The following is a 15,207-nucleotide window of genomic DNA, read 5'->3' on the forward strand; positions in this document are numbered from 1 at the left end:
GGCGCCCACCAAGGGCTCAGGAAACCCCAGGCCCACACCCTGGTTGTTATCAGCCCACAGGGCAGCAAAACTGGGCCACAGAGCCCTAGGGCAGCTGGAAAATACCAGAACAGCAGCCCCTGCACCATTGCTCTCTGGTGCTGACCTTGGCAGGTAATTTGAGGACAATACCCCCTGCCTCAGCTGACTCCCCCTCACCCCAAAAAAACCACACACACAAATCTGTACTTTTTTTTTTTGGTACAGGGGATTGAACCCCGGGATGCTTAACCACTGAGCCACATACCCAACTCTTTTTTTTTTTTTTTAAATCTTGAGACTAAGGAAGTCCTTAGGGCCTCAATAAGTTGCTGCTGAAGCTGGCCTCAAACTTGCGATCCTCCTGAGCCACTAGTGTTACAGGTATGTGGTACACATCCAGCTTAGAGATTCCTCTGGACGTGATCCTCAGTGGCATTTAACCCGGAGGACAGAATCCTTTCACTCAGGAAAGCTGCTGATCCAATACTGATCCCAAGTCTGGGCTTCTTTAGTGACCCTGAGGACACCACCTCTCACCCACTCAGACCTGCCTAGAAGGACCCCCTCTCCCCCATGAAATTCTTGGTGACAATAGGAGATTAGAACAAGTAAAATATCTATGATCTACTTTCTTTTCTAGTCTGTTGATTTTCGTTTTCATCTCTATTATTTCCTTTTTTTCTGGTTTTGACTTAGTATTTCTTTCCTACCTTCTTCAGATTGAAGTTCAACTTATTAACTTTCTGCCTTTCTTCTTTTTAAATATATGTACTTAGGCCTATGAACTTCCCTCTGAATACTGCTTTAGCTGCATCCCACAAGTTTGATGTTACATTTTTGTGTCTTCTCAAGATCCATATCCTACTCTTCTCTGAAAAAAATTAAAATATTCAGACCACTTCCTGAATGCTCATTTAAACTCTAAAGTTCATCTTGCTTTATTTCCAGAACTACTTGGTTGTAGACGCTCTATAAAAAAAAGTTTGAAAGACTAGAGCTCCTGAGTTTAGGGTTTCTAAATGCAACAGAAGCAAGTCAAAAGGAATAGTTTGATGATTTCTGTTTTTGATGTAGAATTTTACTTGAATAAAAACTGCAATCATCATTTCTTCCTTTTCTTTTGAGGGACTTGGGATTGAACCCAGAGGTGCTCTACCACTGAGCTGCATTCCCAGCCCTTTTTATTTTTTGAGACAGGTTGCCCAGGCTGGTCTTGAACTTGCAATCCTCCTGCCTCAGCAGCCCAAGTAGCTGGGATTACAGGAATGTGCCACCATAGCTGACTGCAAATATGATTTCTTAAAATGAAACTAATCAATCATCCGAACAAAGGCTTCCAATGCCTGTAGAACAAGCCTTACTTTATTATTATCATTTTTCCCCAGTGTTGGAGATCAAACCCAGGGCCTCATATACCCTAGGCAAGCACTCCACCACGGAGCTATATCCCTAGCCCTAACACCTTATTTTAAAAACATATTCTAAACTGAACAGAAAAAAGATCCACCAACACTGCACTTACTTAGGAGCTCAGAAATAGAAACCACCTGCAAGCAGCTGATCTAGACTTATTTATTTCACATCATTGTGGTCACTTTTACAGCTGTTTAGACTCAATTTTCAATCACGTTACTGTTCACAGAATTCACAGAATTCATTAACAAACTAGTATTTTACATCCAAGGGTTTTCAGTAGCACAGCAAAATAGAAAAGAGGCTCACAAGTCGCTTGTGGGTGGAACTCAGGTCTGATTATTTAGATAGATGTTTAGAACATTATTGCTTTCTTAGTCCCATTTTTGGAAATAATAAATTATATCTAGGAAACCCACCCTACCAGGTGCTCTTCCTCTGTGACTCTTCTGGGTTCACTCCCTGCGTACCTGACTCATGGGTGCCAAACAAACCACCCACGTGTTTTTCTGCTGCTCAGGCAGTTCTGAGGGCCGGCCAAGCTGGAGCTGTGGCTCTCTGTACATGCCATTTTCCTCCCTGATCTTGTGGTTCATGGGCACATTCATAGATGGGCCTCTGTGCAACACCTTATCTTAGACCTAAACAAGAGGGTTCGGTGAATGAGGACTAACTATCCTCCTACAGAAGCCACTGACCATGCAGGGGAATATATCTGAAGCAACAAATCTCTCTCGAGTCCCAGTGTGAAGAACCTCCTAAAAAAACGTCCTGGATGACAATGGTCCCAGATGGCCTCTTCGAACCTGAAGACTTCTCAGGAGACTTCATGGCTGGGTGTTCTGATTTTGTTCCATGTTAGTTTCCATTTTGGGAAAAAGATCTTGGAGGGTTTCCTTGTGGCCCCTGAAGCTCTGTGGAACCAAGGATACTGGGAAAAGGGGACTGGATTCCTCAGGGACACTGGCGCTCCGACCGCATTTGGGGCAGGATCCCTGAGAGTGGTGGCCGCGTCAGGTTCTGGGGACGGGAGTGGATGCCGAGTGCTGGATGCAGGCTGCAGGCCAGGGCTTCAGTCCAGCTTCTTGTTGTTGTCTGCGTGATGCACAGAAGTGAAAAAGTCGATGATGAGCTTGGCCGTCTTCCTGGGTCTCTCCATCACCACCGAGTGCCCGCAGTTTTCTAGAAGCTCCACCTGGCAGTTGGCGATCGACTTGGCCAACATGTCTGCCCCAGACACATCGAGGACCTGCGCAGACAGGGAGGGAGAGAGACAGGACACTTTGTGAAGACCATTCCCACTGAGACCTGGCAGGGGTCAGGTTGTTGGGACCAACGGAAGGACCAAGTCACTTCAGGGTGCCATTGATGGCGCCCTGGTGGAAGTGACCAGCATGTCTCCTGTTTGATTCTGCAACCCGGTATCAGGAATTAGGTCACGGCCAATGATACTTTGGCGGAAGGGACACAGTGCCTTCTGGGAGGAGGTTATGGTCTGGTGGGGAGGCAGACAGGTCAACAGACAAATGCAGAATGGTGTGACAGTGGCTCTGCTAGGGGAGGATCCTGGAGGCTGGCAGCCCAGGGGAGGAGCCGAGAAGAGGAAGACATTGTTCTTACTGAATCCTGCAAGAGCCGAGAGCCAGGGGTGGGGGAGTGGGTTCTTCACGGAATGAGGAGGAGGGCGAGAAGTCATGGAAAGCACAGAGTCAGCCAGGAGCAAGGTGGCAAGATAGAGCATGCAGAGAGTAGGGAGGGGCAGAAGGAAGGCCACCACTCGAGGCCCGTGGGGATGCAGGGCAAAATCCCCACTGGATTTCTGGTTTGGGTACTGTTACGCTGGTTGGGAGCCAGGGGCTGGGAAAAGGTGAGTGACTTGAGCAGCCAGCCTTTCAGCTGGATTAGGGCAGCCCCAACTGTAGGAAGAGGTGAGTGCTTATTACCACGAGTAGGGGGTCCCTCTTTGGAAGAAGCTTCAGGGATCTCCAGGGCTGTGTGACCTAGACCTGAGGTTGATAAATAAGAGGGAGTGCTTTTCCAGCATGAAAGCCAGCACTTTCCCAGGGCTCACGCTTTTCAAACAACTCGTTTGCTCTCATTTTCCTCTCCGTTACCTTTATGCCAATCTGGTGATCTCCCTCCCAGCGTCCTTACTTAGAGGATCTGCGTTCACTGCCCCTCTCTTAATGGCCTTCACCTGCAACTCATCCCAGACAAGAGGGCCCCTCCTCTCCAACCTTAATGGCAAAAGCAAAGAGGCCACCCAATTTGAGCACTCTTTTCTTTCTCTGTTACCGGGGATTGAACTCGGGGGCACTCTCAATCACTGAGCCACATCCCCAGCCCTTTTTTATATATTTTATTTAGAGACAGGGTCTCACTGAATTGCTTAGGTCCTCACTAAGTTGCCAAGGCTGGCTTTGAACTTGCGATCCTCTTGCCTCAGCCTCCTGAGCCACTGGGATTACAGGTGTGCTCCACCATGCCCGGCTACTCTAGCATATTTTTGTTTTCGAGCTTTAGTCTCATCAACCCAGATTATTAAATGAAGTTTTTTGTTTTTTTTTTTGAATCAGGGATTCAGCTCAGGGGCACTCGACCACTGATCCACATCCCCATTCCTTTTAATGTTTTATTTTGAGACAGGGTCTCACTGAGTTGCTGAGGGCCTCACTAAGTTGCCAAGGCTGGCTTTGAACTCATGATCCTCCTGCCTCAGCCTCAGTGGTCAGGATTACAAGCCTGAGCCACCACCGTGCCTGGAAATGAAGGTTTTCTACCCACCCAGAAGCAAGGTGGACAGAATGCCTCAGCAGGGAAGGGAACACTTCAGAGCACCCAGGGAAAGGATCAGGGAATACAGAGCCCAGGGAGAGGGGAGCAGCCAGCAGAGCTTGGACATTTCTGCTGTGGTCACTATTTGGGCAGGAGTGAAGTTCAGTGACTATGGAAAAATACTGAGAGGGAATGCAGATGGAGTCAACTGGTGAGAAGACAGGAACTTGCATCCTGCAGAGAAACCAGAAACCACAACTCAAGGGCAAAATCCCCACGTGAGTTCTGGTTTGGGCACTGTTACGCTGGTTGGCATTACAAAACCAGCATTCTCCACTGCCACCCATTGAAATTGCTCAATGGGTCCTGATGAGATATGCACAATTGCAGAATCAGAGCAGCAATTTCTCGAACAGATTATTCATATAAATGACAAAGAAAAAAAAAATCTTGCCTCCATTCTATCCTAAGCCAGGGACAGAACGAGGTGAGCCAAATGAGGTATTCACCAGGGGTCCAAAATTTAAATGGGGATCAGAATACTCAGCAATCAAGATGAAAAATATTTTAATGCAATATTTTATAAAATATACACAAATGCAAAAAATGCATGATGAACAAACTTATCAAAATTATAAATATGAGCTGGGTATGGTGGCACATACCTGTGATCCCAGTGGCTCAGGAGGCTGAGGCAGGAGAATTATGAGTTCAAAATGAGCCTCAGCAATTTAGCAAGGCCCTGAATAACTCAACGAGACCCTGTCTCTAAATCAAATATAAAAAAGGGCTGGGGATGTGGCTCAGTAGTTAAGCACCACTGGGTTCAATTTCTAGTAAACCCCTCCCCCCTAAAATTATAATTATAGATAAGATCCAACCCTGGAACTTGCATGATACATCTCTGTCATCTCACCCATGTTCTAACCCTGTCCTGCATTACAGTGGCCGGTAGATCATAAGCTGCCAGAGGGCAGGATCCTGTCTTGGTCTCTCCTGTATCTCCAGGGTCTATTATATAGTATCAGATATATAGTAGGTGCTCAATAAATACTTATTAACTGACTTCAGACATGATGGCAGTTAGCTGATGGATTTGTCCCTCTGCTAGTTCGTTCACATACTTTCTTGCTTGCTCACTTGCTGTGTACTCTGGGTCTCCTGCACACCAGGCATGTGCCAGCAGGGAGAAGAGACATAAAGAAGGTTGTCTATTGCCCAAATCCAGGAGGTCCCCTTCGCATAGATGGCAGTGCACCCAGCTTCCCCTCTGGTTGGGCAGTAGAGCTACAGGTGATAGGGGTCCAAAGAAGAGAGAGGCTGAATTCAGCCTGATGGGGATGGGTGCTATGACACCAACTGTTGATGACAGAGCAGAAAAAGAGCCAGAGAACAAAAAGTCATGAAATAAAGGACCCCTGTCCCCTCTGCTGTTTGGCCTCGGTCCTGGGATGGTCCATGAAATGTAAGGGACCTGATCATATTTGTGGCAGACCCATAGAATGCTGGGCTCTTTCCCTGGAGCAAAATGGATTTCAGAGTCTGGGAGAAAATTCTGGACCATGAGTTGAGGCAAAGGACATGTGTAATAAATCACGTGTTCTTTGATAACTTGAGAAAGACCACTGCAACACACATTAGCTCATGGGAGCCTCACAATCACCCCAGCAGTGGAAGAGACACCCTCGATTTGGAGGGCTGGGTGACCTGTTCAAGGTCACAGGCTAATGAAGAGCAAAGGCAGGGCTGGAATGGAGACTTGCTGCCCCCAAGGCCAGCGCTCTGGCTTCTGTAGGACCATGGGGCACAGCCTCTCCCTGCTGGCCCCCTGAGAGCCCCGATTCACCTTTGAGATTCTCACAATAAAGAAAGGCCTTCATTGTTCTGGTTTTGGTCTCTGATCAAGTGACTCCCTTCTGGCTGAGCCTGGATCCCGCTTCTCTAATGAGGCACAAAGCTTCTTTCAGTCCCTTGGCTGCGGCAGAAAGGAGACCCTCCTCCTTTCTGTGTCCCTATTCCTGTGCTGTGCATCCTTGGCCGCACCAGGCTGCTCTGAGACACCATCCCCTGCCTCCTCGCATGCACCATGAGCATACAGCTGACTTCTCCTGCCAGTGTTTTCTGCCTGGGCCATCTGTGCACTCGTGGGCCTCTGAGACTGCAGCCTGACCTCCTATCTTTGCTTTCATAGCCCTGACCGGGCTCACAATGATGGTTTTCACGTCAGAGCCTAATGTGGGTTGAATGTGTCCCCAAAAGTTCATGGGTTGGAAACTTTATCCTGTGTCCTCGTTGACAAATTAGTATCACTGCCATGGGAGTAGGTTCAGTGCCGTGCGAAAAATTTTGTTATATAGGTGACTTAGGTCCACGTGCGGTGTCACACATCTGAGATTCTAGCTACTTGGGAGTCTAAGGCAGGAAGATTGCAAGTTTGAGGCCAGCATGGGCAACTTAGTGAGAGACTCTGTCTCAAAAATCAAATAATAAATAAACAAAAGTGAGCTACGCCTAGTATGCGTGCTCTGTTCTACCATGTGATACCCTCTACCATGTTATGAAGCAGCAAGAAGACCCTCCCCAGACACTGAGCAGATGCTGGTACCCTGCGTGTGGACTTCCCAGCCTCCAGAATTGAGCCAAATAGACTTTCAGTCTTTATAAACTACCTGGTCTTGGGCAGTTTATTACAGCAACAGAAAACTAACTATAACTTCAATATCCTTTCTCAAAATATTTAATAGCACACTGTTGAGCAGACAATATCACTCTGCCTGCATTGTAGACCTTCTAAAGGCTTCATTTCTCATTGCCTCCTCTTGCTTTGCACATTTTGAAGAACTTTCAGTAAGACATGATTTCTAAAAAGCAGTTAGAAAAGGAGCTTCTGGGAGTGTCAATCAGAATTTCTTTGCAGAGCCTGTTAATCAGCTGGTTGTGCCTCTCACAAACCTATATATTGAAGCCCTAACTCCTAGTACCTTAGAATGTGACCCTATTTGGAAACAGAGACATTACAGATGTAATTAATTAAAATGAAGTATATGGGTACAGGGTGGCCCTAATTCAATAGGACTGGTGGGTTTTTGTTTTGTTTTATACCAAGGATGGAACTCAGGGGTGCTTAACCACTGAGCAACATCCCCAGCCCTTTTTTATATTTGATTTAAACAGGGTCTCACTGAGTTGCTTGGGGCCTAATTAAGTTGCTGAGGCTGGCTTTGAACTCACAATCCTCCTGTCTCAGCCTCTCAAGCCACTGGGTTTACAGGCATGCATGCCCAGCTATTGGTGTTCTTCTAAAAAGGGGAAATTCGGATAGAGAGCCAGCCAGCCACACAGACAGAATCCCATGTGAAGATGAAGGTACAAATGAGAATGTTTATATAAGCCAAGGAATGCCAAAGAGGCCAGAAAGCCGCAGAAGTTAGGGGAATGGCACAAAAAGATTCTCCCTCTCGGCCCACAGCAAGAACCAACATGGTTGACACCCTGATCTCGGACTTCTAGCCTCTAGAACTGTGAGACAATAAGCTTCTGTTGTTTAAGTCGCTGAGGCTATGGTACTTTGCCCTACCAAACTGACAGAGCCTACTAAACTTTATTCCCATATTCTCCCCCGCCCCGCCTTTTTTTTTTTTTTTTTTTTTTTGTGGTGGGGATTGAATGCCAGGGACTGCAGAGCTTCACCCGCAGCCCAGCCCTTTTTCACTACTTTATATTTCAAGTCAGGGTCTTGCTAAGTTGCCCAGACTGGGCTCCAACTCCTGGGTCCAAGGGGTCCCCTGCTTTAGCCTCCCAAGTAGCTGGGACTAGAGGTGATGAAAATGATTTTAAGGGGAGTAAAGGGAGGGGAGGGGGCGAGGGGGTAAGAAGGACAGTAGAAAGAATCAGACATTATAACCCTAAGTGCATATATAACTATATGCCCAGTGGGATTCTACATCAGGTATAACCAGAAGAATGAGAAATTATACTCTCTTATATATGATGTATCAAAGTGCATTCTACTGTCATGTATAACTAATTAAAACAGACTTCAAAAAATTTTAAAAAGAGAATGATTTACAGAAAATAGGTATAGGTTTAATAAGATTTGCTGTTAACAATATAAGTATGATATATAAAAAAGTAATTTTAAATTGCCTTTCATTTTAAAAATCAAATGTTGCTACTCCCGAATAAGAGAATTATGCCCCTTGGCACCTGGCATGGCTATCTGCCACCTCTCCTGATAGCACAAAAGGGCTACAGGGGCTCATTTCATAAATGACCCCTGCTTTTCATCAAGGCAAGTCTTCTGCAGGGCCCTATGACATACCTGGTCCTGTTTCCCCCAGATGATCTGTGTCGGGACCTTGATCTTGTCCATGTTCTGATGAAGAGAATATCTGGACTTTTCATTGACGATTTCCAAAAACACTTGTCAAGAACAAAAGGAAAACGGAGGTAAGTGTGTGCCTGGTTACAAACAAACCAAAGGCTGAATGTTCTCTCTGATACACAGATGCTGACTCACAAAAGATGGGCTCTGTGTGTGTGTGTGTGTGGGGGGGGGAGGTGTCACCGTATTGGACAGGATGGAGTGTGGGTGGGGAGGATGGGAATGGGAAAGACAGTGGAATGAACCAGACATGACTTTCCTATGTTCATATATGGACACACAACCAGTGAAACTCCACATCACGTACCACAAGAATGGGACATTATACTCCATGTGAGTATAATATGTCAAAATACACCCTACTGTTGTATATAACTAAAAAGACTAAATAAAAAACAATTTAAAAAAAATTGTGTGCCAGGTTGTGCCCAGGGACATTGCAATACAGACAAGAGATCATCCAGTCTAGGACACCACCTCCTCTCCTCAGGGGCCCAGGAAACGTTCAAAGTTGCAGAGGTTTAAGAAATGAAAGGCAGCCAGTCATGAAGCGTGACTTGCAATACGTTCCAAGCTGAAAGCTGGGGCTACTTACACTTTCTGTAGAAGTTGTTATGAGGGATGCGGACATCAACAAGGCCTTGCAGGATCTGAGGATAAAGAACCCAAAGTTAGATGGCAAGAGAAGACTCAGAGCTGGGTGTGGTGGCACACACCTATAATCTCAGCTACTAGGGAGGCTGAGGAAGGAGGATCGCAAGTTTAAGGCCATCCTGGGCAATTGAGCAAGACTATGTCTCAAAATAAAATTAAAACGAGGCTGGAGTTGTGGCTCAGCGGTAGAGCGCCTGCCTAGCATGGGGGATGCCCTGGGTTCAATTCTCAGCTCCACATAAAAATAAATAAATAAAATAAAGGTATTGTGTCCAACTACAACTAAAAAATAAATATTAAAAAAATAAACAAATTAAATTAAAAGTGCTGGGGATGCAGCTCGATGGTGGTGTGCTTACCCAGCACACACCCTGGGCTCAGTCTACAAAAGGGGAAGAAAATCTACCAATTTCCTGCATTGCCAAAGGCAGGTCCTACAAATTCTCATGATGCTGTATACAATGGGGAGTGGGATCTTAAAAGGCTTTTCTTTTAAATTAGGGAGGAACTTGAGGATGAATATAATATCACAGAATTATTCAGTGATATCCAAATATAAAAGTTTTTTTTTTTGAAAAAAAATTGAAACATTGGGGATGAAGGGCTTATTAAGCAATAAAGAAACAAATCTATTGAGAAAATTCTGGGGAGGGTCCCATACTGCTCTGTTCATCATTTAACATCATCTTTGCCCTCCTTGCTGAGGACTGGTAAGGGTGGCAGCAAATGTGGACAGGCCAAATCACCCGTACCTGGCCTACCGACCCAAAGAAGTGGCCATGGCCAGGTTGGGCACAGTGGCACATGCCTGGAATCCCAGGGGCTCAGGAGGCTGAGGCAGGAGGACTGCGAGTTCAAAAGCAGCCTGAGCAAATTAGCAAGGCGCTAAGCAACTCAGGGAGACCCTGTCTCTAAATAAAACATAAAAAAGGACTGGGATATAGCTCAGTGGTTAAGTGCCCCTGGGTTCAATTCCTAGAAATAATAATAATAATAATAATATAATAATAATAATAATAATAATTATTATTATTATTATTATTAGCAGCTATAGCCAGAAGGAACACAGTCCTCCACTTCCTCTGCCTCAGGAGTCATAGGTAGAGTACAGGGTTCACACGAGCAGCTGCGACTCCTATCATCTACTTGGGAACATAGCTAGTCCCTCAAACGTATTCTCTCCGGAGTCCTGTGCACTGACTGAAGCTGGAAAGACCCACTCATGGCTGCTTTGACTAAACCAACCCCCCGCAGCATGACTAGAATCTGAATGGTTCTAGAAGAAAGGCCAAGGTGAGATCAATGAAAACTTGTCGAACAATACCGTGCTTGGCATCAGACATTTTCTTTGTTCTGCTATTCATCCTGTACCCCTGCCTCTAACCATCCTGCATCCATTCATCCTTCACCTCTTCTTGCTTGATGGATGAATCCATCCATCCCATTTCCCTGAATCATATATTCCTGTGTCTATCCCATCCTGGATTCACTAATCCATCCATCTTCCATTCCTGCAGTATCGGCACATCCTGCCACCCTTCCAACCAACCGTTCCGCCACTAATTCGTCTATGTGTGCACCTTCAGAGATCATGCACATATAGATCATGCATGAGCTATGTATCCATCATTCCTACATCCACCTACCCATGCGTTCTCCATCCCTACATTGTCAAGGCATCCTATGGAAGCAATGGTCAATCCTCTCTATACCCAGGACCTACTTCATGCAAGCACTGTGCTAAGATCTAGGGACAGAACACCCAATTAAGACAAAATCCCTGATTTTAAAAACTTAGAGTAGACCACACAGACAAGTGAATACAATCACAAGATGGCACAGCAAGCCGTGTTGGGTATTTCTGCTCTCCTGGGAAGGAAAGATTTTGGAAGTGCCATTTATTTTCTTAAAAATTTCCCATGCCTGACAACTCATAATAGATTTCTTTTTTTTAATTGAGAATCTGATTTAGTCCCCATTTCCTTTTCCAACGTTATCACAAGCCATTCTTTCTCTGTCTCAGCTCCAGCCATCTGCTCTCCTTCCCTAGCCCTGAACTTGTATGCCTTTTCCAATACTGCACAAGGGGTCTCCTCACAGAGGATCATTAGAGCTATCCCTGTCCCTCTGTTTTTAATCAACACACGATCTTCATTTCCTTTCTAAAACTCATTTCAATTTGTAATTTTTTGTTTACTTGTAGATGAGCAGATGGAGCAGGGAAGCTGGTGTTCACCACCAGAGCCCCACGTAGAGGGCAAGAGCGTCATGCTGAGACCACCGTACCTGCTGGGGCACCTTGAAGCGGACATAGGAGCAGAGCTGGAGCATTTCACTCATCTCTTCTGGGGTAGACGGGATCAAGGGAATCTTCTGCATGGTGGCCGAGTCCTGCAGTTCTTTGAGTCGTTGTACAAACTGATTATCAGTTGAATACTGCAAACCTGTGGGATTTAAACCCAAACAGCTGGACAATACATCTACCTTCTTTTATTTTGGTAGTAGAGATTGATCCCAGGGGTGCAATACTACAATACTACTGAGTTACATAAACAGCCCCAGTCCTTTTTTTTTTTTTTCTTCTTAATTTTGAGACAAAGTTTTGCTAAGTTGCTTTTTTAAGGCTGGCCTTGAACTTGCAATCCTCTTCCCTCTCTGCCTCCTGAGTTGCTGGGATTACAGGTATGTGCTACTGCGTCCAGCTCATCCAACCCCCATTTTATGTAGGCAACTTTCAATAGCAACCAAAAGCTAATACATTTCCAGTTTCTTTCACCAGTAGATTTCTTTTCTTTTCTTTTGCTACAAGGATTGAACCCAGGGGCTCCCTAACTACTGAGCCACATCCCCAGTTCTTTTCATATTTTATCTAGAGAAGGGTCTCACTGTGTTGCTTAGGCCTCACTAAATTGCTGAGGCTGGCTTTGAACATGCTATTATCCTTCCTCAGACTCCAAGATTTCTTTTTAATTGGCACTGTGTGCTCAAAGTCAAAACCATGCTCTGAGCAACACAGGAAAAAAAAAAATCCTTCAAGGTATTTTAAGGCTGGTTATTCACACAAGTCCATGCATCAGGAACATCTGGACCCCTCCCACCAAAAATAAATAAATGCAGGAGGCTCAAGTCTTGAAGCAGAATCTGCATTTTAACACTTACATATGACACAATATGAGAACAAGCCTAGAAGCAGCTGGCCTGTGCCCTTTGCACACCTGTATTATTTAGAGGCTATGTGAGGCACCACAGGTTAGAAGGAAAACTCAGGGCTGGAGTGACTGACTGTTCCTTCTTCCCTTGTCCTGGACCCCCTTGGTCCTCTCCCAAAGCATAGGGAGTATGTGAATCTTCTCTTGAGCTATCCCTGGTTTGGGGCAGAACATAGGCCTTCTGCCTCTAGAAGAGCATTAGGGCACAGCTGAGACTGATTCCCTTTGAGGTTGCCCATTTTTTCCTATAACCCTGAAGCATGACACAAGAGAGTCCACAGTGGCTGGCATTACACAGAAGGGCAACACTTAATCCGGGCGTGGTGGCACACGCCTGTGATCCCAGTGGCTCAGGAGGCTGAGGCAGGAGGATCACGAGTTCAAAGCCAGCCTCAGCAAAAGCAAGTGCTAAGCCACTCAGTAAGACCCTGTCTCTAAATAAAATAAAAAATAGGGCTGGGGATGTGGCTCAGTGGTCGAGTGCCCCTGGATTCAATCCCTGTACTAAAAAATAATAATAATAATAATAATCTTAAAAGATGGTCAGAGATTCACCCCGCCCTGGTCCAGTCTCTCACAGGGAGCTTCGACCTCATGACTCACCAGCAGGGCACACGAGACACAGGCTGGAGACATCCGATGGGTAGTAGGCCGCGTACACTCCAGCCACGTGGCCGCCCATGGAGGTGCCTATCAGGTGGAAGGGTTTTTTGTTCAGCTTAAGGCATTCCACAAACTAGGAAGGGAAACGAGAAGGAGGTGGTTACACAGCTGAGACGATGACAAAGGTAATTCCAGTGCAGAGGCCCCTGTCCAACAGAACATGGCCGAGGACAGCGGAGAATGGCTACTGATAAGAGAAGGTCTGACACTGTCCTAGATCCATTATCAAGACAAGCCTAGTGCCTGGATGGACTTCTCTTTACCCAGGGCAAGTGACCATCTCGGTATAAATCTTCAAGGATACCCCTAATTAATAAGCCAGTAAGCTTTTCCATATGGGTCAAGAGAGTAAATATTTTCTGTGTCGTGGGACATACAGTCGGTTGTTCCTAGTCTTCAGCTCTGCAGCTACACCACAAAAGCAGTCAGAGACAATCCCTAAGCAAAGGAGCTTGGCTGTGTTCCAGTTTAATTTTGTTTATAAAAACTGTGGTCCTAGGCCAGGAGTGGTGGCACACCCCTGTCATTCCAGTGGCTTGGGAGTTTGAGGCAGGAGGAATGCAAGTCAAATCCAGCCTCAGCAACTTAGTGAGGCCCTAAGCAACCTAGTAAGACCCTGTCTCTAAATAAAATATAAACAGGGCTGGGGGTATATGGCAGTGGTTGAGTGCCTCTGAGTTCAATTCCCAGCCCCGCCCCCCCCCAAAAAAATTGCAGCCTTAACTTAAAGCCTGTCCTTTCCAACCAACCATCAACCTATTGTCTAAAAACATATTTTGTACAAGGAACTAGGGTCAGGTGCTGGGGATAGAGCAAAGAGTCAAAGAGATAAGGTTCCTGACCTTATTAAAAAAAAAAAAAAAGTTTAGGGGCTCGGGATGTAGCTCAGTGGCACATAGCTTGCCTAGCATGCATAAGGCCTTAGGTTTGATCCCCCGCACTGCAGATAATAATAATAACAACAACAACGCATGGTTTAATAGAGGCGGCATACATTATTAAATCAATATCCTCATCTGGAGAAAATACTTAATAATTAACAAAATACTTAATGTTAACCTGAAACTTAAGAGCTACACAATCCTGAAATGGCTCATGAGCCTCTATGCCCTTGAGAGCTCAGGGGAGAGAGCTAGAGACAGATGCTAGGCAGAGGTGCTACTGCTGTTATCATGCAGCTGGTGAGCAGAAAAACAGACCTCCAAACAGGGAAACAGAACTGAAGAATTCTCAACTTCCTTTTCCAAGAGCTGAGAAAATGCCCAGAATGTATTTCTTCACAGACAAGTACAGTCCACTTAGAGGAGAACAGCACATAATTAGCCCACCTCCACAGCTGATCACGAATCTCATCTGCCTGCCATTTGGTTTGCGATCACTTGCAGACAGAATGTTCTGGAGACTGGTCAGGAGTCAGTGTGAAATTCTCTTCCCTTCTCCTAAGGGTCGGGCATGGGATGATGTGCAAGACCCAGTCTTGGAAATTTGGGGGGGTGCCTCCTGCTTACCTGATGTATCCTCTTGACTTGCCCATCTATGGACAGGTCATCCAGGGAGGAGCGAGTGGTGCCCTCGTGTCCTGGCATGTCCACGCAGACCAGGTGCAGGTTCTTTGGCAGGAACTAAGGATACAGAGACCCAGAGAATCAGTGTGTGGTGTGCAAAAGGTGTCTGCTCACTTTGCTGGGGAGGTCCCTCTGTCTTGCCAAGACCTGGACAGCCTTTCTTGGGCCTGTTTTACCCCACTACTATGAATAAGCTTGGTCAGTAGCCGCACAGGGAGCAGAGGCCTCCAAGGACCAAGACACAGACGGAAAGGGGCTCAGGGGAGGAGTGGGAAGAGGAGACAGAGCTCAGGCCAGCAGGCTCTCTCCCCTCTTCCTTGACACTGCTGAGCACGTCCATCTTCCTTTCCTTTTCCTTCCACAGTTCACTCTAGCTGTACAGCCAACGAAGGAAACAGGGAGGATGGTTCTGTCCTCCCAGAGTCCTGGCCATCTACAGAGCCAAGAGAAGCAATGTTTTCCCCCAAATTATGTCTGGTCACCCTGATGCTGGTTTCAATTTTTTTTTTTTTTTCTTGGCATT

The 15,207-nt window shown here is 46.0% G+C and overlaps 1 protein-coding gene across 11 annotated transcripts in view; it reads right to left on the reverse strand.

Moving 5' to 3' along the window:
- Nucleotides 1-1,579: 1,579 nt before the first annotated feature.
- Abhd6 (abhydrolase domain containing 6, acylglycerol lipase) overlaps nucleotides 1,580-15,207 on the reverse strand; it is a 63,172-nt gene continuing 49,544 nt past the window's right edge. For all 11 annotated transcript variants that reach the window (XM_076831613.1, XM_076831531.1, XM_076872958.1 and 8 more), the window contains 6 exons: nucleotides 14,628-14,741; nucleotides 13,060-13,192; nucleotides 11,534-11,691; nucleotides 9,189-9,243; nucleotides 8,531-8,631; nucleotides 1,580-2,683 (listed from right to left, as the gene is read on the reverse strand). In XM_076831613.1, the coding sequence (XP_076687728.1) occupies nucleotides 2,507-2,683; nucleotides 8,531-8,631; nucleotides 9,189-9,243; nucleotides 11,534-11,691; nucleotides 13,060-13,192; nucleotides 14,628-14,741 (738 nt within the window). In that variant the 3' untranslated portion in view covers nucleotides 1,580-2,506. The remainder of the gene's footprint in view (nucleotides 2,684-8,530; nucleotides 8,632-9,188; nucleotides 9,244-11,533; nucleotides 11,692-13,059; nucleotides 13,193-14,627; nucleotides 14,742-15,207) is intronic.

Source organism: Callospermophilus lateralis, chromosome 1 (genome assembly GCF_048772815.1).
Source record: "Callospermophilus lateralis isolate mCalLat2 chromosome 1, mCalLat2.hap1, whole genome shotgun sequence".
NCBI lineage: Eukaryota > Metazoa > Chordata > Mammalia > Rodentia > Sciuridae > Callospermophilus > Callospermophilus lateralis.